Consider the following 25097-nt stretch of genomic DNA (forward strand, 5'->3'; position numbering starts at 1 on the left):
ACAGGAAACGAAATCCTTCGCCTTCAGTGGCACACAATGATTGTCCATGATGGCAATCTTTTCCATGTCCGGCAAATTTCGGGGAATCAAGGATTCCACTGTGGAAGTACACTTTCAGAATATCCTTTCCAACACACTCCTATGTCACTGAAGTAAGTCTTGGATGATCCAGCAGCTTCCAACAACGGTCGCTCTACAGCTTCGCCGACGATTCCGTCCTCTGTGCTGCTCGTTGCAGACTCCACTTGCAAGTCAGGTGCGTCCGCAATCTCATCTATCGCTTGACCTTTCTCACACTGGCTACACGCTTTGCCTCCTGCTCAAAATAGGTCTGAATAGAGCGCTGGCCCTCTGGATGTCGACTCTTCATTTTTTTTCCCACAAAGCGAAAGCATCGTCAAAAACGTAACCAACTTTGTCGAAACAAACTGCAAAGGAAATGACTCTGAGATCGAAGAATCGATGTAACTCGTATGTAGAGACTTTGTTGCACCTAGTCAGTTCAGTAGATCTACGCTGTGTCACAAAAATGCCCCAGGCTCAGCAGCACTTTTACACCTGTCACCCTTCTCGAACCGCCAGGCGGACTGCAGTCACCTAGCCCTAGGCTAGGCATGCATGCGCTGCACGCTGGGCCTGGGTCAAAACATTCTCCGTACCCACATCGAATTCTTTTTACTGGTTCCCGGGCATCCCGGGAACCGCCCTATGTACGCCCCTGATATCCTCAGCGAGGTCGAGTGTGATTTGGTTCAGGTCCTTGCCAGCTTTGTAGAGGGAAACATCATCTGCATATTGCCGTGCCTTGCAGTGCTTCGTTGCCGAGGGAAGATTACGAACTGATAAATTGAATAAAGAGGGCCCAAGGACAGAGCCTTGCGGCACACCTCTGTTTCCTGCATATGTGTCCCCCTGAGCTGTCTTCGTGACGACGCGCTGTTCCCGGTTCTGTAGGTATGTAAGGAACCAGTGCAAAGCTGTACCTCCCACGCCAATGTCTGTCAATTCTTGTAGGAGCATGCTATGGTTTACCGAGTCAAATGCCTTGGACATGTCCAGGAATGCGGCAACAACAAAGTGTCCCTGATCAAGGGATGTGTGCCAGTCATTCACTACACACGCCAGTAGGTCTTCACAGGAGTGGTGTTTCCGATACGCAAATTGCTCCGGAGGGAGTAGTGGTGTCGCATTCGGAGCAGTGTAGATGTGGTCCATGAGTTGTTCATGTACCAGTGTCTCCAGAAGCTTAGCCATCTGGGGCAACAGTGATATCGGCCTGTACTGCTGTAGTTGCTAGCAATGGACTTGTCACCTCTCTTGTAGATGGGTCTTGAAGTGGCAAAAGGTGGTGGAGCTGGTGAAAACTATTGCGGTGGCTTCAGCGGCAGATTGGATATTATAGCCTCTCTCCCCATTTGACCCAAACCAAGAGCAATGGCCCTTGTTGAAGCATTACACCAAGAGTACATAACCCCCCGCCCGGGGGGTTATGTACTCTTGATTATACCGGTAATCAGCATTATGAACGCCCGGGCCGGGGCCGGCCCCGCGTCCGCCAAGCGCGTGCACGCGCACGTGCATATCCTGCGCACGCTTTTCTTTGCATGCGCATGCATCATGAATATCGAATATGCATGCATGCGCATGCAAAGAAAAGCGTGCACAGGATATGCATAATATGCACGCCATGCAGCATGCATATCGCGTGGCAACCCGTAGATCTACGACTCTACACATCTACGTACACGTATACGTAGATCTACGTAGTCATCTGGTCATGTGCTAGCCTATCAACGAGTTTTGCCGCGTGCATGTCGCGCTTTGGGCTTTCTGAGTTCGAGTTGTTGATTTGAAAATTACTTTCTTGATTGGCATTTCTTGAGCCAATTTTTCGTGAGGATATTTGAGTTGGTGGGGCTGTGTACTAATATTGCTTGTGGCATGGCTTCTAGTCCGAAACAAGCGCCCACTCCAAAGGGCATAAAGTTTTTGTTTGGCGGCACAGCTGGGTAAGACAGAGCACATGTGTGTCACTTCACAGCAAAACCAAACTTTTCTTTGTCTTCGTTTCACGCTGGCTACATTCGCAGGTGATGATCAGTTCTGTTATTCTGCTTATGCCCTTATATTTATTAGAATGGCTGCTACAGTGTTCGTACAACCCCTGGACTTGGTGAAGAACCGAATGCAGATGAGCGGTGAGTACTTGGGGGGGCGCATATGTCAGTCTTCAGTGTTCCTGGATTTTAGACGTGGTAATTATACTCAGGCGCGTGCTCGGCGATGGGCACGTGCACCCCCCCCCCCCAAAATTTCAATCTGGGTAATTGCAATTGTAATGTATGCAAATATGCTCTAAAATTCAAGAAAGGTTGCAAACAAATTGCAGAAAATTGCCGGCGGTGGCTCCCCTCGGCTCCCGTGCACCCCCCTAGTTGGGGGGCCGAGCACGCCCCTGTTATACTGAAAACCATACACACTCCATCCTTAAATCAAGTGGTCTCTTCAGTCTTCACTGCAAATTACTTACTAATTTCTCAATCAATTTTTTGACGAGGAGCCATCATCGGGATTGAGGAGAAAAAACAAGTGAGGTGGACCTATATCCTATAATCATGCTACACAAGGTGGACTGAAGCTACACCATTCGTGATAAGAATATACCATCCTTAAGGCACAGGCACACACACGCGCATGAACACGCCCAAACACAAACACAGATACACATTCACACTCACACGTGCTCGCACTCACAATAACACGTGTGCAAAAACAGAAAACAGAAGAAGAAAAAAACAACATGCCTGGAAACGAGGTGTGAGGAGTGATGGGACTATGACAAACAGATGAAATTCTGTCACTAAACTGCACCTACGCTACAACATTGTGCTGAACTGTATACTAGTAACAATGGCGTGAACAAATACTTGGTGACAACAGGACAGGTCAGTGGCAACAGTAACCGTGATCATTATCAAAGTGTCACATTGTGAATTGTGAATTGTCAAGTAGCCTCCAACCAGGATCATTGTTAACCTTCGGATGGCGTCTGGATATGTGGATGGCCTCCAATTGACAATGTGAAGCTCGGATGATGATCACTGCTGTTAGAAAAAAAGGTCCTCGCCATGCTTTGTTTTTAGTTTTTACCAAGGTCATCATGCGTGTTATTGGGACTGATGAAAAAGCATTCGCAATACGGATACATAGGTAGATTGGCTTGGAGGGGCGCTTATCTGTTATGGGCACTTGCGAGTGGTTTTATATTTATAAATACATTGGGGGGGGGGGGGGGGGAGGTCCTGGAACTCTCTCTCTCTTTTTCTCTCTCTCTCTCTCTCTCTCTCTCTCTCCCCCTCTCCCTCTCTCACTCACACACACACACACACACACACACACACCAGCGACCTAGCCGGCTCAGCCGGCAGAATGCCGGCTGGGAGGGCGACCTGCCGGCTGAGACAGCTCCAAGGGTTATTTTGGCTGGCTGGCAAACAATTGAGATTTAGAGAGATTTTCAGTTTCTACAAGTACAAGTATTTGTAGCATGCTGTGTTCGGGATCATTTTTCTTTTCAATCATGTCACCAAGCCCACTATCCTCCGCCAAGGTAAGAGTCGACCACTGTCAGCTGTCGAAAATAGGTCCAGTTTCTGCCACTACAATGTCCCAATAATCGTGGAAACAGAACGACCAGCACGGCGGCAGCGAAAACTTCCACTGAACTGGCACTGCACTAGTGCACTGTACTTGCGTAGATTCTTGAGGTCACGCATGTAGACTGTAGTGCACTGCACTAGCACTTGAGTCAAGATGGTGGAGTACAACCCATATCCGTAGGCATAGGTATGTACAGTACGTAGCACTGGCTAGCTCTTCACTCACGCTCAAATGCACTTGGTACACGGCTGTGACACTGACAGCTACAGACTCTGGACTGTCATATCGTGGGCCATTCATGGCTAGGCTGGGTCTTGTGCATGCTGCATTTCGGAACACATGACCATCGGCATCATTCATATTTTGTTAATTCACCTATGATCACATTGTCACAACTGCCTGATGAATGTCCATAATTGGACGAAGCGAAAGGAGATGCAAGCTGCAATGAAAGATTTGTAGTGGTGTGTGTGTGTCTGTGTTGATATGTGACTGATGGCGGGGGTCTGGGGGCTGTGCCCCCAGAACGATGCATTTTCACTAGAACGTTGGCCGGCTGGCATAAAATCCTGGCTAGACCTCTGACACACACACACACACACACACACACACACACACACACACACACACACACACACACACACACACACACACACCTGTCCTGTAGAGTCACTGCCGCAAAAGGGTCACGTGATCCCATCACTGGGAAACTTGAGAAGAGAGAGAGAGGGCACGACGCCCGATGACCCTCCAGGTGCACGGGTAGTCGCATCCGCTCATGCACACGTGCTGGAAGGTTGACACTCCTCTGCTGTTGGTCTATGGGCCACCTTTGAACAGCGATGCCTGCCCCGTCCCCGGCCACCGTGAAAGCAGCGACCACACCTGTCACAATGCGCGGCACAACATCCCTCCGCCGGTGCCGACGTTCCGGTAGCTCCAGGTGGCACTGTGGCATCCACCGTCGAGGCACACACATGCCGGACCAAGCCACCGTAGCTTCTCAGCCACCGCCCACACCGCTCGCACTGACTGGCGCCCGCTGCTCAGACACAGGCCGCGCACGCTTCTCCAGACACTTATGCCGAGCCATGCCTCCTTTCCGTGCAAAATCCCGTCCGCATACCGTACATACCACTCGGGGCGGAGGCTCAGGCGCATTGTCAGGCTCTTGGTAGGTGCTGCGCCACTCCGCGTGAGACTCACATGCAACATCATACCATGATGCCTCCACACCACGGGCACGTAGATCCCGGACAGCACAGTCCTTCCACCTGCGGTGTGGGCCATGTGCCGGGCGACGCTGCAAGAAGGAGCCAAACAGCACCTGTTTCGGGATGCGGTTGTCCGGCATCCGCGCCACATGCCCCAACCACTCCAACCGCCGATGTGCAATCTTGTTTTTAATCGTCTCAGAGTCTCCCCAGCGCACCAGCAGCTCTTCGTTGGTGATGTGTTCGTCCCACATCCGGCTTCGAGAGACCCCGATGATGGATCGGATGCACCTCATGCTGAAGGTTGAGCGCTGCTGCAGGTCATGTTGAAGGGCGTCCAGCACTCAGAGCCATACAACAGCAGGGACAGAATGCAAGCATTGGATACGCACCGCTTGGTGTGCATCATCAGATGTGGATTGGAGAATACAGACTTCCGAAGAGCACCGCAGGCCCGGAGGCTTGGGCAATCCTTGCGGCGATGTCCCGGGACGAACGGCAACCGTTGTCCACTACTATAGAACCGAGGTACTTGAATTGCGGTACGCATTCCACCTCCGGCTGACCAAGTTGGAGGGGAGCGCGGTCAGTAGGCGTGATGTTGGGGCCAACAACTACAAACTGAGTCTTCGTTGCGCTGACGGTCAAGCTGAATCCCGACGCCACCTCGTGAAGACAGCACAATGCTGCCCCCGCTCCAGACCGAGTCGTAGCGAATAGGCAAGAGTCGTCAGCAAACTGGGAATCTGTTAGGCAATGGTGTTGGTCGCCCACACACACACATACACACACACATACACACACACATACACACACACACACACACACACACACACACACACACACACATGCACGCACATACACACACACACACACACACACACACACACACACACACACATAATCTCTCTCTCTCTCTCTCCCCACTCTGCCCATCTGTCAATGCAGCAATAAGCAGCTGAATATCACTAATGATAGTAGATTCATTCACCCATGTCACACTCTAGATGGTGGGGGCATTTTTGGTGATATATGGTCAAAGCACTCTTGTGACTTGTCTTGTGCATGGTGTCTTCGGCGCCACCCTCAAGCATTGCTTAATGTGTACGCTGAATTGTTTGAGAGCAGCATTGTTGTTCTCTGCTATGGTATTGCCTTGCCTCGTGGGTAATACACCTACTGCATTCATCTATTGGATGTAGTGAGAAACCAATAACCTATTACTGTGATGAAGAATTGCAGCTTAAATACGAAGGATTGAAATAGGAATTTGGAACCTGAGCCATGGATCTCATTGCGTTTCAGATTTACGATTCTATTAGCAGTTGTTCTTAGAGGTAGAAGACTACCGTAAAATTCCGTTAATAAGCCCCGGGCGTATACTTTGCAGAGCGTCAAAAACCGGGCGTATATTACTATATTTGGGCATGGGCTTATTTTAGGGCATGGGCGTTATTTCGGACGCAATCTGCAGAAGATCAATCTATCAGCAACCCACTAGTTTCAGTGAGCCATCATTCACACTGAGCGCGGTACAGGTACATCAAACCACAGCTGGAAATTTGGTCGTAACCAAGAATGTAGCGATAAATTACAGATTTGATAGGTAAACCACTTGCTATGGTAAGTACAAGGCACAACAGGCACCGGCATGGCTGAAAACGTCGTGACGCTGAAGCAGGTAAGGCAGAAAACTAGATGACACTGAAATTAAAGCAGGCAGATGATAGTCAGGCGGCAAAACGTCATGATACTGCTGGAAGAATTATGAGCAGGTAAGGCAACAAACTACATGACACAAGAATCAACAGATCAACCGAAGAAAGCAGAAGAATTAACAGAAGGAAGCGGTAAGGCAGAGCACTTGATGACAAACGCAAATTTCGTACCGGTAGCAAACAGAATGTCTCAATCAAGCATGACAATTGCAGGTTGGTCGTCTGCATGATCAGTAGCGACAGTTTCAACAGCAACAGCTTCAGCAGCAACAGCATCAGTAGTGACGTCTTCCTCCACATCAGCAGGAGCATGGAACTCAGGGTCACTCTCCGCAGCGACATCAAACTCGGTAGTGTCCTCATCCTCCGTGCCAGCCTCTACCGCCACTCTGTATCTGTACTCAGGGAGCCCCTCGACATTCAGGTGGTCATCTTCGGAGCCGTCCAGCTTCAGGGACAGGCCACACTTCTTAAACGACCGCACCACCATCTCCTTCTTGGTACACACGTCATGCCAGGCGGTCGCTATCCACTTTGTCATGAGGACCCTACGCTCTGACGCACTGATACCACCGTCCGTGTACAGCTGCAGGTTCTCAAACATGTGCTTGTCAAACCTGAGCATGGACGGCGGTTTTGAAGGGCTTGTTCAAGCTGACGTCCAGCGGCTGGATGCGGCTGGTGCACCCACCGGGAATTGACACCAGCGTTGTCTTGTGCCGCTTCAACGCAGCTTTCACAGCATCAGTTTGCTGGGCGCGGTGCATGTCCAGGACCAGAATCTTGCCGGTGGAGCCTGGCGTCGGCTTGTTGGTGAACACGTTCCCCCACTCACTGTCGATCCAGGCTTTCATGATCTCCTCGTCACACCAAGCATTTGGCTGGAACATCACCTTCACCCGACTGTCCCAGGCATCGCTCTCCTTCTTGGCAATTCGCTTGCCCTGACCTCGGAAAATTACTAGAGGGCGCACGCGAGCGACACCGTCCGCGAAAGCAGTCAGCTGAACAGTGCACTGTCGCTTATCAAGTCCAGAAGCAGCACTAGCACACCAGATCTCACTACTACCGGTTTCGTCGTAGGTCTTTCCATCGTTCAGCACGAAGGGCAGAGGTGTCTGATCCATATTGGCGATGTCGCCCAAAGCGAATTTGCCACCCTGCCGAACATCATGGAGCTCTGAGTGAAATTTACAAATTACAGACTGGAGCGACGATGGGCACTTCTGGGACACATGAGTCTCGACTCTCAGACTGATCTTGTAGCGGAGCCGAAAACGTCGGAACCAGTGATCGGAGAACTGGAAGTTGTCGGCAGTTGGGTAGTGTTCCTTTATCAGCTGCTTGCCACGGTTCTCGAACCACCAACGGCGAACTTTCTTCCCTTCACGTCGCAATGCTAAAAAGTCTTTATGAAGATGCTCTTCCATCAGCGGAAAGAAGGCAGTCCGGCCACGACCAGAAGCTCTAGCTTCTCTGCCCATTTCTCGGATCTGTTTCTCGTTTGCCCTCCACTCGCGGACTCTTTTGTTAGCGACACTGAATTTTCGTGCCGTAGCTGAGACATTGTTCCCGTTTTTCTTCAGCCACTCTATAACTTCGATTTTGAATTCTCTGGTATGAGACTTCCTCTGAGAATTCGCCATTGCTGAAACTTCTACCTGGCACTCAAGACCACTACTGAAATGTGAAAACAAAAAGCCGCCAGGAGTCAAAACGGAGGGAAGCGCTTCCTCCTCACGCACCACTACGAGCCACTACGTACAGGTAAGCGCGACATGTTTTGCTACATTTTTTGGCAGTTTGCTACATTCCAACGGAACATCCCTGTCCTCGCGCGCCTTAACAGTGTTGAGTTCTGCACTGTGCTGCGTGCAGTTGGATGGCACGCACTCGATCTACAACTGTTCTACAGTTTGTACGCGAACGCACGCTCACGCGCTGGTCATTTTGAGTCCACTTTACGCCCTGGGCTTATTTCGGGCATGGGCGCTAAAACGAACTTGAAGTGTACACCGCCTAAAACTGGGCTTATTATCGGACATGGGCGTTATTTAGAGTGGGCTTATTTACGGAATTTTACGGTACTACATAGAGTATGCTACAGTGTTTTTAGCTCTGTGTGTGTATGTATGTGTGCGCGTGTGTGTGCGCGCGCGTGTGTGTGTGTGTGTGTGTGTGTGTGTGTGTGTGTGTGTGTGTGTGTGTGTGTGTGGTGCTAATTGCAGGTGAAGGTGGAAAGGTCCGTGAGCACAAGACTAGTTTTCATGCTGTCTTAAAGATCTTCCAGAAGGAAGGCCTACGTGGAATGTACACAGGGTATGTAGCAGCAGCAGTCAATCTTTTCCTGCTGTCCAGCAGTTTGTCCAGCACTCTGACTTACAGTCTGACTTGCAGTCTGACTTGCAGTCTGACTTGCAGTCTGACTTACAGTCCGACTTGCAGTCTGACTTTCTTTCCCTGTAGGTGTGCTACACGTTGTCATGGGACAAAGTGTCTGTGATGGGACATTTGCCATGGCCAGTTTCTGGGTGGTTTCGCATGGCTTACTGGGTGTAAAGCCCGCTTCCTTTCTCCCAAACCCTGCAATTGGTTGGCTGGATAGGCCTAACGGATCACTATTCACTCTACACGTTATTTCCCAATGCGGCTTCTCACTCTACGTCTGGCCCATGGTCTTCTCCATTGAAACACCGTGCTTACTCTGCACATGGAAAGGATTGCTTTGTCTCCATGTACATGTATATGTGTATGTTAGTACTCTGTTCTGAAGTCCAATCAGCTTCACATCAGAATCTGTGTGTTGTTGCCTGCCAGTGTCCAGCACTGAGCAAGCTTAATCTTTCAATTGGGCGCTTCGATTACACGCATTTCGGTCCATTCTAGAATTAGTTATTGTTGATGCACAGTTCGATTACACAAAAGTGACAAATTCCGTAGTTAGAATTGATTTTATTCAATTCCGTCAAATACATCAATTCTGAAGAGAGGGCGGAATTTCTCTAATTCTGGCGCCAGAATTGCACGGTCGGTGTGTTACCGGTCTGGTCATGACTCAAGCGCGCGAAGAGCCTCCCTGGCCGGCGTGTGCGCGATGCTGGGTCCACGTGCGCGCGAGGGTGTACGTGATCTCTTTTTTACGATTCATCAATTTTGTTTGTGACATGACATGAATAAAATGCGTTGTGAATTCCAGTCGTTCGTTTACAAGGCCGGAATCCGCTCATTCTGGTCATTCCAGAATTTTAAAAAACAGTTCCAGAATTGTGTAAACGTGTAATCGAAAGCGCCCAATGCCTGTCAAGCAGCCCTTTGTTGACCACTACCACGACTACAGTGAAACTCCCACCGATCTGGGCAGGCTGGGACCGAGCACTGCCTGCAACTCACAACTTGCATACTTACTGCATGCAAGCAAGTGATTTTTTTGCCGATCAATAGTTTTTGGGGCCGTTTTTCATCAAAAAGCCAATTTTGTGACTGTAGGTGGGTCAGAAAGGTGCCCAGTAGACAGACATGCCTGGATTAGGGACACCCGGATCTGGGGAGGTTTACTGTACAGTGAAAATCGTTTAGTACGGATTCGGATAAGATGAACTGTTGTGGACATTGAAATCCGGTGGAATGGCCGGGGCCAGCGCGCTTACTGCCTTAGCGTGTACACACACTGTAGTTCACATTGCAGAAATGGACCAGCAGTGCTCACGGCTGCAAAGCCAGCGCCCCGTGGCCGCTTGACATCTCAACGGATTCAATGTCCACAACAGTACACCTGGCTATTATGTTGGTTGTTTGGTATATTTTATTTTAATTTGCCAGTATGAACAGGCATTGCTACGTTCTTGCCTGGATTATGTACGCATCTTATGGCACTGATTTCTCCTCCATAAGAGGCTAGAGCACATACAAAAGTGTACTATTCCGAGGACTTGGGGTAAAACATACATCATGGTAATGCCTTTGCTGATTGCACTATGCACAGCTCACTTACTTGTCAGTTTGAGCACTCTGGCAAGGTACATTCGGACCTGGTTTAAATCTGGCTTTGGATGTTTCATTGCTATCAGGTTCATTTTCTTTGTGCTGAGCTGAGGAGTCCACAAAGGACGAAACAGTTCTGTCCTCAGATTGAGTGCGGCCTGCATAAGACGTACTGCTTTGGCGGTCCCATGAAGGGAAAATTGTCATAGCACATGATTTTGCTGTGGCTGTTGTTGTTGTTGTTGTTTGTTTGTTTGTTGGCTGTGACAGGTTGAGTGCCGGTCTCTTCAGACAGGCCACTTACACAACGACACGTCTAGGTATATACTCCACCCTATTCGATCTGACCTCAGGGTGAGTGGGCGAGTGGGCTGGTGTGGCTTGCCTTTGTTGTCCCTGCCCAGTGATCCATGTGCCTTTGCTTGTTGTTTCTTTGAAAGCACTAGTGAGACTGTGCTGTGAGATATGGCGCTGAGTGTCACTGTGTATCCATCATACAGTATAGTTGAGATTAGAGACGTCAGGGGCGGAGCGTAGCCCTTTTCAGTCTACTTCGGAAAGTCATGTGACGCGACGCAGTGTACAAATGTCACCCTATTTTCATTTTTGCAGCCAAGGATACTGGCTCAGCCAGCTCCTTTATTCGGAATGTTTACGGTAAACTGCACTCATCGAACCTATGGCGATAGTGCATGCATCCGCACAGTGTAGGCGTATGTAGCGTATGCTGCACTGCATGTCACAAGGGAGTTGTCATGAGAACAGCCAACCGCTACCCATCGCGGATCAGAGCGTTGTAAAGCTAAGAGCGTAGGCAATACCGGCTCTGATGCATGCCTTCATTGCTGCGCTGTTTTGGCATGTATTGGCTTGTCCTGCCCGCACTTTTCAAAGTGCACGTTTTTAACGAATTCTGGCTGCCCAAACCGGCAAATGACTGTACATAATAGTGATATACAGCAAAGCCTGCCCTAACCGGACGCCCTTGGTGCAGAGGAAACTGTCCTGATATGACCGGATTCCGATTGATCCAGGGATGCTCATTCGTTCCACAGCACTTTGGTGCATGAAAAATTGTCCGGTCAATACAGGATCCCCCTTGCTTTTATGTAACTGTGTATGCTGTGAACTGTGTGTGCATGTGCTTGTGCGTGTGTGTGCTGTGTACATGTATGTGTATGTGTATGTACATGGTATGTGCATGGTGTGTATCTGTTCTACAGTCAAGATGGGTCACCACCCAATTTTGCAACAAAAGCCTCTATAGGTATGTGTACTGATATGGAGCGGTTGCACATCTATCACATAATACCTATACGCAACTACCATGTCGCTTCCAAGTTCCAACACCTGTGATTTCCTGCATCCATGGATCACATGATTTCAGCCTTGTTGATTCCCCCTGCCAGCATGCCATGTACACTTTCTGCACACCACACACACACACACACACACACACACTGTACTGTACTGTACTGTACTGTACTGTAATTGCTCACTGCCAAAACTGGTCACGTGGGTCTCCCCGGGAGAGGGGAGAGAGGAACTCAAAAGGAATCTTGGAAAGAGGACTCAATTGGCTATTGAACCGGCCAACGGCCGACACCCCCTGAAATCCCCAAACTAGGGTGGACTTGCAAATGAGCCCACTTACGGGCTCACCACACCTCAGTTAAGCCTAGTTCACAATCGACAGAACGCTGACGGTACGGGACGTAAGGGCTTGTCGGGAAGGCTGGGGTGGGCTGTAAAATCTTGTACGATTCATACGACACGACATGCTGCAGTTGTTGAACAGCGAACGGCGCCAGTCATAAGGCACGGCCCGTGACAGGGTGACTTTTGGTATTTCTTGTTTTTCGGGACTATTTTCACTTATTTCCTTGAATGAAGCGGAATCAAGTTCACAATACCAGTTTTTCATAAACGCCAAAAAAGTAGCTTCGAAAGGTGTGCCATTCTAATAATAGCTCTAACTTAGGAAATGATAAAACAGTTTTTCTGTCACGCTCCTGAACTATCCCTAAATACCATAAGTGACATCAGACCTTATCTTGCTAAAATGCAACTCGAGTCGTGTTAGCCATTCTGCGAATTATCATGGGAAGCGCAGTGTTCGAAATGCTAAACATTTCCAAGTGCGAATCGGGAGTAGTCGGCGCACGACGCCGTCTCCTGTTCACACTCAAAATGCAGCTGTTTTGTACGCTTGCGTCCCCGTTTACGCCCGTCTACGGTATGAAAAGTTGGATCGATCCAACTCTTCCCGTCGCTTCCCGATCCGTACGGCAGTACGGTTGCGTTCCCGTTCCAGGTGTTCACATTGGACGCCGTCAGACTGTCCCGTCGCTTCCCGTCGATCCTTACGTCGCGCCCCGTCGACTGTGAACTAGGTTTTAGTGGGCGAGGGGCAAGGTGCAGAAAAAGGATTGACGGCATCAGGGTATCCATCCCGGGATCCAACTGCGGTTAGCCCTGCCCCCAGTGAAGGTAATACTTGCTACTAGTGTGGGTGGCTAAATCAGAGTGGATCTGATATAAGCTTCACTAGCAGAAGCAGTCCATTGTCAATAGGTATGTTAACTTCGGATAGAAAGTATATGAACCCTGAAACCAACGAAGGTGGCAGATACAACAATACACCTTCAATCAGCCGAGCCTGTTGGCAACAGACCCAACACTATCTGGCGTATGTGTACCCACCAACCGGACTAGCTGGCACACATACACACACACAAACACATACACACGTACACACATACACACGCACGTGCACGCTCTCTCTCTCTCTCTCTCTCTCTCTCTCGCACGCGTGCACACACACGCACACACACGCACACACACACACACTTGTACTTGTACTTGCTCACTGCCAAAATTGGTCACGTGGGTCTCCCCGGGAGAGGGGAGAGAGACTCAAAAGGAATCTTGGAAAGATGACTCAATTGGCCATTGAACCACCCAACGGCCGACACCCCCTGAAATCCCCAAACTAGGGTGGACTTGAAATGATCCCACTTATGGGCTCAACTCTTGTGTAATCAATGGTGCTAGTGAAGCTTTTATCAGATCCACTCTGATTTAGCCACCCACACTAGTACCAAGTATTACCTTCACTGGGGGCAGGGGTACCTGCAGTTGGATCCCGGGACGGATACCCTGATGCCGTCAATCCTTTTTCTGCACCTTGTCCTCACCCACTTACACACACACACACACACACACACACACACACACACACACACACACACACACACACACACACACACACACACAGGTTGCCTTCGACCATTTCTTTCTGGCTTTACATGTACATGTGTGTACATTGTACCTTGTGAAGAAGTTTGAGCAGAATGTAGCTGTGTTGTGAGCACCAGTACTTGTAGTGGTATACTAGTACGTACACTACATTTACTCATTTGTGTGTGTACTAGGGGTGAAACGAGTATCTATTTTGACCAATCGATCACTCATTCATTATATTCGATCGAGTATCCGATTATTTCGAGTATTTTATCGAAATTCAAAAGCGCTAGATTTGTGAGTTCTCGAGCAATTCGGAAGAAATTATCTGTGAACATAGAACAAAAGTCGCCAACGTCTTGTACAGAGTGTAAAGTAATGATTTTCACCAGTACTTTCATTATCTCAAAACAAAATAACGTTACTTGCCGTGGTGATCGCATCGTCCAAGTCATAAAATACTGACTAAAAGGCACGAATAAGGCATGCATACCAGTCGATGAGCAGTACAACAGAAGTTTTTGAAAAATAAAAGGCCAGTACTAAAAAAAAAAAAAAAAAAAAAAAAACGATCGAGTGCAAAATTTCGAATACTCGCTCGTTTGAGATTTTCAAACGAATACTCGAATATTCGAACTAATCGTTTCACCCCTAGTGTGTACTCATTGTAATGTTTGTGTGTGTACTCATTGTAATGTTTGGCATTGTGATTTTCGTGGATATGTAGTTTAGCAACGATTTGATGGGTTGTGTTTGTGCTCTGTGGCATCATTCTGCTGCATGTTCTTACTGCCAATACTGGTGATCTCTATTCTGACCATGCACATTGTTTGCATGCCATATTTTCAGGAATGGTTGCAGGCGCAACTGGTGCCTTCGTTGGTACACCAGCGGAGATCTCGTTGATTCGCATGACCTCTGACGGCAGGTGAGCAGCAATTGTTACTAGGGTGTGTGTGCGTGCACGTGTGTGTGTGCGTGGTGATAGCAGTGTACCGTATTTTCTGGGGTAATAGCTGCATCGGGGTCTAAGCACCCCCCCCCCCCCCCTTTCGGGCCCAAGATTCGTATTTTTGTTGACATTCAGAGTATATGCCAGTACATACGAGACGTTGCAAATGGTTTTTAACATTTTTTTACAGTTGAGAAGCGCGACTGAAGTTCTAGCAAAAGTTTCCTAGTTCGTCCTTCATTCTAAACTGACAACATGTACAAGCTTCGTGCTGTTGGAATGATGGATTGTGCTACATGAAAAGTAGTCGAATGACACCGTACATGCATTACACGCATGGCGCGCAGGTCGATTCGCATCCAGCATTCGGAGACTAAGGGTGCGTTCTTAAATCCTGTCAGGAAGGTTGGAGACTCTCCGAAAAGTTCGAGAGCTGTTCTTATATCCTCTCCGAATTTTAGGAGGCTCTCCAAAGCTCTCCAAGCTTCAGAGGTGGTTGAAACTTGGAGATTCCCGCGGTTTGGGATCAGCGCATGCGAACTAGGCTAAAAGCCACGTGTTGATCATGAGTGTACGGATTTCCCTTTTCGCATACGCACAGCGCATACTATATTCGTGGCACTCAAGATCGCGGCCCCTTTGGCGCTTCATTTTGCTTGACATTTGCAAAATATCTCCGAATTCTTCAAGACCCGTTCTTGAAGAATCCCAGTTTCTTCGACTTCTTCTCCTAGAAGCTAGAGAATTTAAGAACGCACCCTAAGCCTTTTGAATTTTATGCGTTTTAAAGTGCGGCTAACACACCCCTCCCGTCTTTTGTATGGTGGCTTGTACAGTGAATGTGAGAGCGTCCATGTCTGGCGTAGTTGTCGGTAGTGGCAGGTTGGTCGCGTGTCTTGTTGGTCATTACCTGTACTTACAGGTTTTACTGTCTGGAATTACCGGTATGTGAGCACTGCAGTCGGCTTAGACAGGCTGCGCTGCATGTATGTGTGCATGTTGCATGTTCCTTCTGTGTGTGTGTGTGTGTGTGCGTGTGTGTGTGTGTGTGTGTGTGTGTGTGCGGCTGTCTGTGCGGCTATCTGATTGCTGTCTGATTGCTGACTGCTGATTCAGGCTGCCACCGGAGCAGAGAAGGGGCTATACCAGTGTGTTTAATGCGTTAGCACGCATCACCAGAGAGGAAGGTCTATTCACTCTGTGGAGGGTGAGGAGTAAACAATGTATTTGTGGCTGCTTTTCATTAATCGTGACTCTATCTGCTGATTGTACATATAACGTTATGTGATTTGTTCATTGTCATGTTTTTGTACAAATTGGATGCAACGAGAAACTTCTGTAATATCATGCTTTGATTTCTTGAAGTTCTACGTGAGATGATTCATGGAGCTATTTGGATAAATTGGGACATCATTCATCTATGCTGAGTGCGGCTGCATTCAATTTCCTTGACTCTGCCAGTGATACGTGGTGTTGACTAAGCATGTCCGAAGAAACCAGCAGTACAGTTGATCAGGACATTTCCGGTTCAACTTTTCAGACACCGATGTGTTTTTTTTGTCTTATGAAGCCATCTCCTTCATAGCATACACAATTTGGCAAACTTGTTCCTGGAACGCAATTCGGTTGCCATTTTCCATCATCATTCCATAGCAACAATCATAGCGAGTGTATGCAACTGATGTTCCAGGAGAGTGCTAAGCGTCCATGTACATTGCTTGACATAGCTTGTGTACATGTACATGTTGTTCTTGTGTTGTTCCTGGCTGCCCGGCTGGATGACTGACTGACTGGCTGCCCGGCTGGCTGACTGGCTGACTGACTGGCTGACTGACTGACTGACTGACTGGCTGATAGGGCTGCGGTCCCACCATGGCACGGGCTATGGTCGTCAACGCTGCGCAGCTTGCTTCTTACTCGCAGTCCAAACAGTTCCTGCTTGGAACAGGTGAGTTTGGCATCACAGCCACTGCATGTAGCTATTCCTAAATCTATACTCATACTCTACATGCAGGTCTTCCTAGACCTACACTCTACAGTACTCAGTAGCTGCTATGTTGGTTCAGTGATCTCGTGCGCACACCCCAAGAATGTAGGATCAACAACTCCAGCCTGGTTTGCTCTTATTCCTTACCCATTGCCTGTAACCTGTTCCTATTTGGAAGAATCCCATCATCGTCACCATCATCATTCGGTACTTGGTGTGTGCGCGTGTGTGTGCGCGTGCACGTGTGTGTGTGTGTGTGTGTGTGTGGTGTGTGTGTGTCTGTGTGTGTTTCTCGCTTCCAACTCAAGGCTACTTCCAAGATAATATATTTTGTCATTTCGGTGCTAGTATGATCAGTGGATTTGTGACAACTTGTGCATCAATGCCTGTAGATATCGCTAAAACGAGGTGAGTTCTATTATAAGATTTATAGGAATTCAATGTCTGCAGTAAGTTGTTACTTTTTGAGAAAGTGTGGAATTCAAACTCACACACATACACACACGCACACACCATACACACACACACACACACCATGTACCATGTATACGCCCGTCGCAAGAGAAGCACGCAAATCTGCAAATGCACTGGATGTGCACCCACAGATTTTCTCTTATAGCAACGATAGCGAACAAGATCTGAATGAGACATATCAAGACTTGCACCAGATAACTGTTTAATCCACACAACTGGCGAAGCCATGTGAATCGACCACCAATGCACACCTGGTCTACACCACACGGAGTACATCGGCATAAAACGGCCAAGACAGTTACCTATGCACACCCTACACTTGCTGGGGTAACCAGTATAGACAGCACGCTGCTTTGGTAGAAGCAGACACTAGATGCACTGGTACCTTGAAGTGAAATTGGAGTTACTTTACCAACCAGCCTTGGCTACTGAGTACTGGGAACCCAGGGCCAACAGACATACCAACAACCTCGGCCATGAAAGCTATTATAGTAATGACACACTGGATTGTGGAGCCGAAACTAGTCCAAACTTCCAAATGCTTTGGCAAGAAGGTAGCCTTCCAACAGGTTGGAACACACACACACACACACTTGTACTTGCTCACTGCCAAAACTGGTCACGTGGGTCTCCCCGGGAGAGGGGAAGAGAGACTCGAAAGGAATCTTGGAAAGATGACTCAATTGGCTATTGAACCACCCAACGACCGACACCCCCTGAAATCCCCAAACTAGGGTGGACTTGAAATGATCCCACTTATGGGCTCACCACACCTCAGTAAGTGGGTGAGGACAAGGTGCAGAAAAGGATTGACGGTATCAGGGTATCCGTCCCGGGATCCAACTGCAAGGTACCCCTGCCCCCAGTGAAGGTAATACTTGCTCTTATAGGCAAAGCAATATGTGTACCAAACTTCACAATCGGACACAATCACAGATGAAGTGTGCAAACAGCATACAGGAAGCATAAAACTGACCTCCACTAGACCTGGTTAAACTCAAAGACTCTGGCAAATAAACTCGCATCGCACAGGCGCGTTAAAGTGAGAAAAAACATTTCAGTTTAAGGGGGAAGTTCACAACTTGTAGCGTAAAATGCACTGATTCCAATGGTGAAGGTGCAATGCAAGGTGCAAAACCAATTTCTTTCTTGTTTCTCTGCAACATTGAACTTCATACTAGAATTTTCCAGTCGGGATACTGGTAGGGTGCTATATGTCCCATACCGAAGTTTGAAAAAGATCCGACTTCTTTGGGACAATGGAGAGCCAAAATACTGAAATTTCCCCATCTACTCCCATACAAAGTCTATCTCTCTGACGTCATAAATCCGGTCTTGTCTGGGCAAGTTAGCATGACGTCACCAAATTTAGTGCAAATTTCAAGCTGGTATAACTCGGGAACGGCTGCTCCGATCAACCTGGGACCTTCACCATTGGAATCAGTGCATTTTTCGCTACAGGTTGTGAAGTTTTCATTGTAGGGTGAACTTCCCCTTTAAAAATTTAGTTGTGTCTTTTTCGAGCTGATAGAAACGTCTTTGCAATACAGAAATATGTACCTGATATTAGTATTGCAAAGACGTTTCTATCAGTTTGAATAACACACATGATGACCTAGGGTGTGCTTGCCAGTGCCAGTGTTCCAATCACGGAGAACAGAACATGGAATGGCGAGTAAGGTGCTGCGAGAACTCTCAGGCACCGTGGCAAATGCAGTCCCGAGACATAGGCTTAGGCAGCAGCTGTAATGTGTTAGAGGCCAGTCTCCAGTCATGGCGGTCCTCGGCCAGGCTGTACCAGTCAGTGATGTGCTGTTCTCGGAGATCATGTAGACACGTTGTCACACCAGCGCTTGCGTTGTCCGTGGCGAGGGCGAGTCTTCTACAGCTCACCAAACAAGATGAACTTCGGCAATCTCCATGCATCCGACATGCCTCAGCCAACCTCAGCATCTCCACCACTGACCGTAAACCTCTCTCGCTCTCTCTCTCTCTCTCTCTCTCTCTCTCTCTCTCTCTCTCTCGCTCTCTCTCTCTCTCTCTCTCGCTCTCTCTCTCTCTCTCTCTCTCGCTCTCTCTCACACACACGCGGACACACACGCGCGCACACACACACACACACACACCACACACCACACACCACACACACATACATACACACATACACACACACACACACCCTCCCCCTCCCCTTCTTCCACTGCCATGACTGGCTATGTGGCCCCATACGGGGCAGACCAGTAGACGTGTTGTCCACCGGGCGGGGAACGCCATACTCAGCGCGCGCGGGCCGCGCGAACAGCGTTACACTTGTGCCTCGCAATATCCTGCGGCCGACGAAAACCGCGCGCACAAGTGCCACAGATGAGGGGCTTCGCCACAGGCACAAGGGGGGGGGGGGGGCACACACACACACATGTACACACTACTACTACTACTACTACTACTATTGACAGCTGCCAGGATTGGCCACGCCGCTCCCAGATGGGAGGTACTGTCAGAGAGGTTAGGGGGGGGGGGGGGGAGGAAGGCAATGCTCCAAGTGGCGTTCCAGATCTTGCCGCCTCCGGAACCGTCGTTTGTGGCAAACTTGGCAGTGAAACTTGAATTGTTGGCGTTCAGCCACAGTAGGGCGCTTTGGACATGTACATACACACACACACACACACACACACAACGTTACACCTCTTCTGTGCCATGTCTAATAAGTATTGATGGTATGCTTCACCCTGCTGTGTGCTTTTGTTCTTTTAGAATTCAGAATATGAAGGTCATCGACGGCAAACCAGAATACAGCGGTGGAATTGTGAGTGCAATGGAAGAAAGTTGAAGAAATCTTTGACTTAGTTGTGTCGTGTGGAGTGCTAGGAAAGCAGGTCTCTGTACCCAGTGATATGTGTTCCAATGGTCTAGATTCTGCTGCTGCATGATTACGTTCATTTCACTACATGTACTTTTAAACAAATACTCCATCCTCGTCTAATAATTCAAGCCAAGTATTTTGAGGAGTGCCTCTATTACTGCATGTACTGTAAAGTACTGTAGATCCCCTCACACCCCCCCCCCCCCACCCCCCCCTCCACGCACACGCACGCACCACACACACACACACACACACACACACGTGCATGCACTGTGTCTGTACTTTGTGGCACAGTAAACCAACAAATTTCCGTGTTTGATGTAAAAAAATGACTTGCTTCATAACTCATGCCCATCGGCCGGCCACAGTACTAGTAAAGTGCGCGCCAAATTGATCATAGATCCTAATACTGCAGCGTTAGGCTATGACTGTATGTAAAGCGATTCACAGAAGCATTTTGCGATGCAAACTCGAGAAATACCATTCGCGGAAGAAGCCAGCAATGCGACGACGCCTTGCTGATGTGCCTCAAAGGTCAATGCGAGGGCATAGGTCACCATGGTATTTACGTAGCCAGATACAACTTGTACAACAAATCTACAAGCAACTCTTGAACCGTGCAACGGTGCTGCAAAAAGTATAATAAAGTTCGCCCATTTGCGTTGCCACCGGCTTACAATTGTGTTGAGAAACACATCCAGCTTGGGAGGTTTCGCTTGTGCCAGGCCACCACCATGCCTGATTATTTGCTGCAAAGAAGGTCCAAATTGCATCACATGCCGTATCACGAAAGTTGAGCACTTCTGCAATCAGCCAGCTGCGACGGTTGCGTGAGCTGAGCGAGATGGGTGAGATTTGGGGATATCCCGGTTTCGCGTCTTTTAGGAAAGCCGCAGATGATCAAGCTTGAAACTAGCAAATTGTCTTCATCTGAGACCGGCCGAAACTTTTTTTAATAGTATTCAGCATTCAGGAGTTGCCAAGCTTGCTCTTTTCACTTTAGTACATCATACTACTAGTTGAAGACTTTGTTGTGGTCTGTGCAAATGTACATGTATGCGAAGTGAATTTGGAGGCATGCTTGCACTTTCCATAATACGTGTACAGTTGCGCTCGGTGAAAATCTGACCAGAAGTGCAAAGCTGGCACCCTGGATCAGTTCCCTTTGCATCATTGTATTTGTACCTTTGTACGTCCAGCGGCATTCGTGCCACTTCCAGGCCGTCAAAGGCCGTGCAAGTAGAGAGCGCCAAATGTGCATTTTGGGTCGGATTTCACTGAGCGCAACTGTGGATGTGTTTATCATGAACTGTGAATTACATAGGAAAAACAAGGTTTTCAGAGCAGACCGCTCTCTTCCCATTCACTCTGCAAACTCGAACTCGTTTCTCAATCAATTATTACATGTACCGTAATCTTCCGGTTGTAATACGACCTTTTACGACTAAAAATAGGAGAAAGGGTGGGGGTCGACTTATAACCGGGAACTATCAGTATCATGCAAAAAATGACCTGCACTGCATGCACAAGTCTGTCCCTCCAGGAACTTGCGATTCCGCGGCCGCATTGTTTTCCGCGGTTTGAACAAAAGTCCGTGATATCCGCGATATTTGAAAAATCATCCGCGTTATTGTAGAAAACTGTCCTTGATACTTGAAAAGCACCACGATATTTCGAAAAGCAACCGCGATATTTGAGTCTTTCTTCGATGTTGTTTAGTTCTTCAAGCTTGTCAGTAGTTTACTTGTGAGATCGACACCAGAATGGAGAAGTTTCTGGGCAAATCAGCGGCTGACAAGTCGCAAAATGGCTCGCGTCCGGTGTTGTCCGAGAATGGAGGAAAGCTATCTTGCAAGCTCCTGTCAGGGAGTTGAACACAGTCAGCGCAGCACACGTTTAGTTCTGTTTTGTCATGCATGATTTATGCTGACTCGTACATCGTACACAACTAGAGTACAAGTACCAAAATCGGCCGCAATTTCCGCAATTTTACCACAATAATCCCGCAATATTTGAAAAATCCGCAATATTCCCCGCAATTTGTGGCATTTTACCTCGCAACTTTTCCCGCGATATTTCCGAAATGTCTCCGCAAGTTTCTGGAGGGACAGACAAGTGCACCATTTTTGCCAGTTATTGGCCTTTTTCAAGGATTGGGATGTTATACCCTCCAATAAGGAATGTTTACATGATTTGTTGTTGTGTTAGTAGCAGGGAGTGGTTAGTAGTGCTTCTTTGGGTGAAAACTTTAAAACGCAGAATTGAGACCTCCGGATACGGGGGTCGACCTATAACCGGGGTCGACTTACAACCGGTAAAATCCGGTACTTTGAAGTAGATGTACTGCACTTGTAATAATGAACTGTGTAACTTTATGTATGGCTGTGCTTATGATGCTTTGTCTTTCCTCTCACTAGGATGTGCTGAGCAAGACAATCCGAAGTGAAGGCGTCTTAAGCTTGTGGAAGGGTTTCACGCCGTATTATGCGAGGCTCGGTCCCCACACAGTCTTGACCTTCATCTTCTTGGAGCAGATGAATAAGATGTACCGAAACTACGCTTCTACAGCTCAGTGCTAACTAGAGCGGTGACAGTCACCTATCACCACCGGCTGTACTACTCGTGTTAATAACATGTCCCCATGCTGGACTCATTCTCACATTTCTTAGGTTTCACTATTTCTAGGCTCTGTTCTTTAATTCTCAATTCTTTTAAAATGATTTTTTATTTATGATACGCGAGTGCTGTTGCTAGCTACGGCAAGCTTCCCTGCGTTGAGATCATTTTTTAATGATTGGCATTTATGATAGTTATGTAGTTGTCACCCCTCCCCACTCAGCATAAAACTAGAACATCATTTACAAACCCATGCTATGCACAAAACGGCTTACATTGGCACATAGCCCTAAACAACGTCACGGGAGTTACACATTTTTTTACTGGATATTTTGCGTCAAACTGACGAATATTTTTAAAATGCTTGTAAAATATTGAATTCTATGACTAGCGCAATGGCAAATGATTGGGAATTATCAGCAGAGATAAGCACAGTTTTATTCTCTGCAACAACAGCATCAGTAGCAGTAGCAGTAGTGGTTGTGTTGTGTGGTTCATCATTACTTCTTCTTCTCAACATGTTTTAGGTCATGCTTGCCACGGATACAGATAAACCGGATACCAGGACAGTCTGGGACTTTCCCATGCTGTACTAGAACAATTTGATGTTCAGCCAGGGAGTGACCAATGCCCGGAATGTACGCAATCACCTCCTTGTTGATAGCTGGCAGACGTACACGCACTGCTTTTCGGTTTCCAGAGTTCGGCTTCTTTGGGTTGATGATGAGTGGCTTGATCACCACACCCTTATACTGCGGCTTTTTCTTATCCTCGTCACGCATCTTCGGCTGTTTGAGAGGGTCTTTGAATTTCAGCTTCTGATTGATTGTCATGAAGCGATGCTGAATATTGACAGTGTTGCTAACCACCAATGGTTGGCTTGCTGGGGCCCGTGCTGGCAGACTACTGACTGGTGCTGCTGCAGAACATAGTGCCTGTGAACAGGTACCAACAACACACACATACACACGCACACACACGTACACACACACAGATACACACGCACACGTACACACACACAGATACACACGCACACGTACACATACACACGCACACATACATAACCACAGTGAGTTTGGCTACGGCTACTCAGACTGGCAAAAAAGTCTGCTGTTGTTTCACAAAGTTGCGTTCCCATGGCCATGCGCGCTGTCAACCGAGGTTATCTTGGTTTGATACTATTGACAGTGTTCAGTGGATATTGATATGTCTTCTTTGCTAGTGCCTGCAGCTACAAAACATAGAATTCGATGGTGCTCTTGGTGCCTGGCACACTCAGCCCAGGGCTATGACCTTGGGCTTATGACTGTCAAGCCCAAATAAAAAATGCGTCAGAGCTCAGCTACAAGAACAGATCAAATGATCCACCTTCGCCACTTTGAGCATTTCACTTTTTCTCAAGGAATACGTCTGCGTCAAGAAAATTCAAATTACAGCACTTTGACATCACTCATCATTCCATGAAGTCATGGATTTCGGTGGTGATGTCGATTTCCAGTGGACATCAGACACTTGGGCTCCTTACTAGAGTACGCCAACTTACATAAGTTCTATTGGGTGGCACTACAGACGCACAACGTTGCACCTGTCGAAGCAGAAGAAAAGGAGGCTGCTTGGATGAGAAACGAACGATATCATCTTTGTCAGCGTGGGCCACCTACTTACCACGGTCCGCAGCATCATGTAGCCAGTCAAGAATTCGCAGCAGCCTCCAAGGTAAGAAATCTACTTGTCTTTGCAGCTAATATTCACTTCATAAGAACGGATAGGTAGCATTAGCCATTACTAAACTAAGTTACTTTGAACTGAAAATGAAATCACCCTGACATTGTCAATATCGGGTGTTCATTTCAAATTTTTTGTTCCTGTTCGTTCCTTTTCTTGACTTTTTTACTGACTTGACAAAAATAAAGTTCACTGATTTTGACGTCATGTCCTGCAGCATTCTTCAGAAGTAAAGTAACGGTTTGATCTGACATGGCACATATTGACATATAAGTTAGTTTATAACAGTGAAATGATCGGACTGGGCTGTCTAAGCCCGCCCATCTGAAACATAGTATGAAAGGAACAAATAACGCCATCTATCGGCTATGAAAGAGCCTTTGAAAGACGACCCATGGGGTCATGTAACATTTTACAATCATAAAGGGCTGGGTGTACCAGTACATTGCTATGGCAACTGCATGACCCCTAAGTACTCGGTAGTACCAAGAGTACATAACCCCCCAGAGTGTGCAACTCCACTATGGGTGCTGTCCCGACAGAATTTCAAGTTGACGTCATTTTGATGATGCAATGCGCACTGTACACGGGTTATCAGACGAATCCGGAACCTGTGGTTGACCGAAGCCGATCGATCCTGTACAAATTATTGCAAAGAAAAACG

General features: G+C 47.9%; 2 protein-coding genes across 2 annotated transcripts; one reads left to right on the forward strand and one right to left on the reverse strand.

Moving 5' to 3' along the window:
* The first annotated feature begins 1819 nt into the window (after positions 1-1819).
* Positions 1820-23163, forward strand: LOC135823205 (mitochondrial 2-oxoglutarate/malate carrier protein-like). Its single transcript, XM_065336053.1, has 11 exons — positions 1820-2009; positions 2137-2198; positions 8821-8911; positions 10844-10927; positions 11797-11840; positions 14666-14744; positions 15885-15975; positions 16626-16716; positions 17064-17163; positions 19984-20035; positions 22510-23163. The coding sequence occupies exons 1-11, from the start codon at positions 1942-1944 to the stop codon at positions 22669-22671; spliced, it is 924 nt and encodes a 307-aa protein (XP_065192125.1). The 5' UTR covers positions 1820-1941; the 3' UTR covers positions 22672-23163.
* LOC135823216 (uncharacterized) lies at positions 23008-24559 on the reverse strand. The gene is made up of 3 exons (XM_065336065.1): positions 24374-24559; positions 24252-24293; positions 23008-23643 (listed from the first exon to the last, which is right to left on the reverse strand). The coding sequence occupies exons 1-3, from the start codon at positions 24389-24391 to the stop codon at positions 23209-23211; spliced, it is 495 nt and encodes a 164-aa protein (XP_065192137.1). The 5' UTR covers positions 24392-24559; the 3' UTR covers positions 23008-23208.
* Between the last annotated feature and the right edge of the window lie 538 nt (positions 24560-25097).

Source organism: Sycon ciliatum, chromosome 1 (genome assembly GCF_964019385.1).
Source record: "Sycon ciliatum chromosome 1, ocSycCili1.1, whole genome shotgun sequence".
In the NCBI taxonomy this organism is placed as follows: domain Eukaryota; kingdom Metazoa; phylum Porifera; class Calcarea; order Leucosolenida; family Sycettidae; genus Sycon; species Sycon ciliatum.

Coding starts and splice junctions, on each gene's coding strand:
- LOC135823205 (XM_065336053.1), top strand. CDS start 1,942: ATGGCTTCTAGTCCGAAACAAGCGCCCACTCCAAAGGGCATAAAGTTT. Junction 11,841..14,665: donor TGCAACAAAAGCCTCTATAG/GTATGTGTACTG, acceptor CCATATTTTCAG/GAATGGTTGCAGGCGCAACT. Junction 15,976..16,625: donor GTCTATTCACTCTGTGGAGG/GTGAGGAGTAAA, acceptor ACTGGCTGATAG/GGCTGCGGTCCCACCATGGC.
- LOC135823216 (XM_065336065.1), bottom strand. Junction 23,644..24,251: donor TGCCACCCAATAGAACTTAT/GTAAGTTGGCGT, acceptor ACCTGTTCACAG/GCACTATGTTCTGCAGCAGC.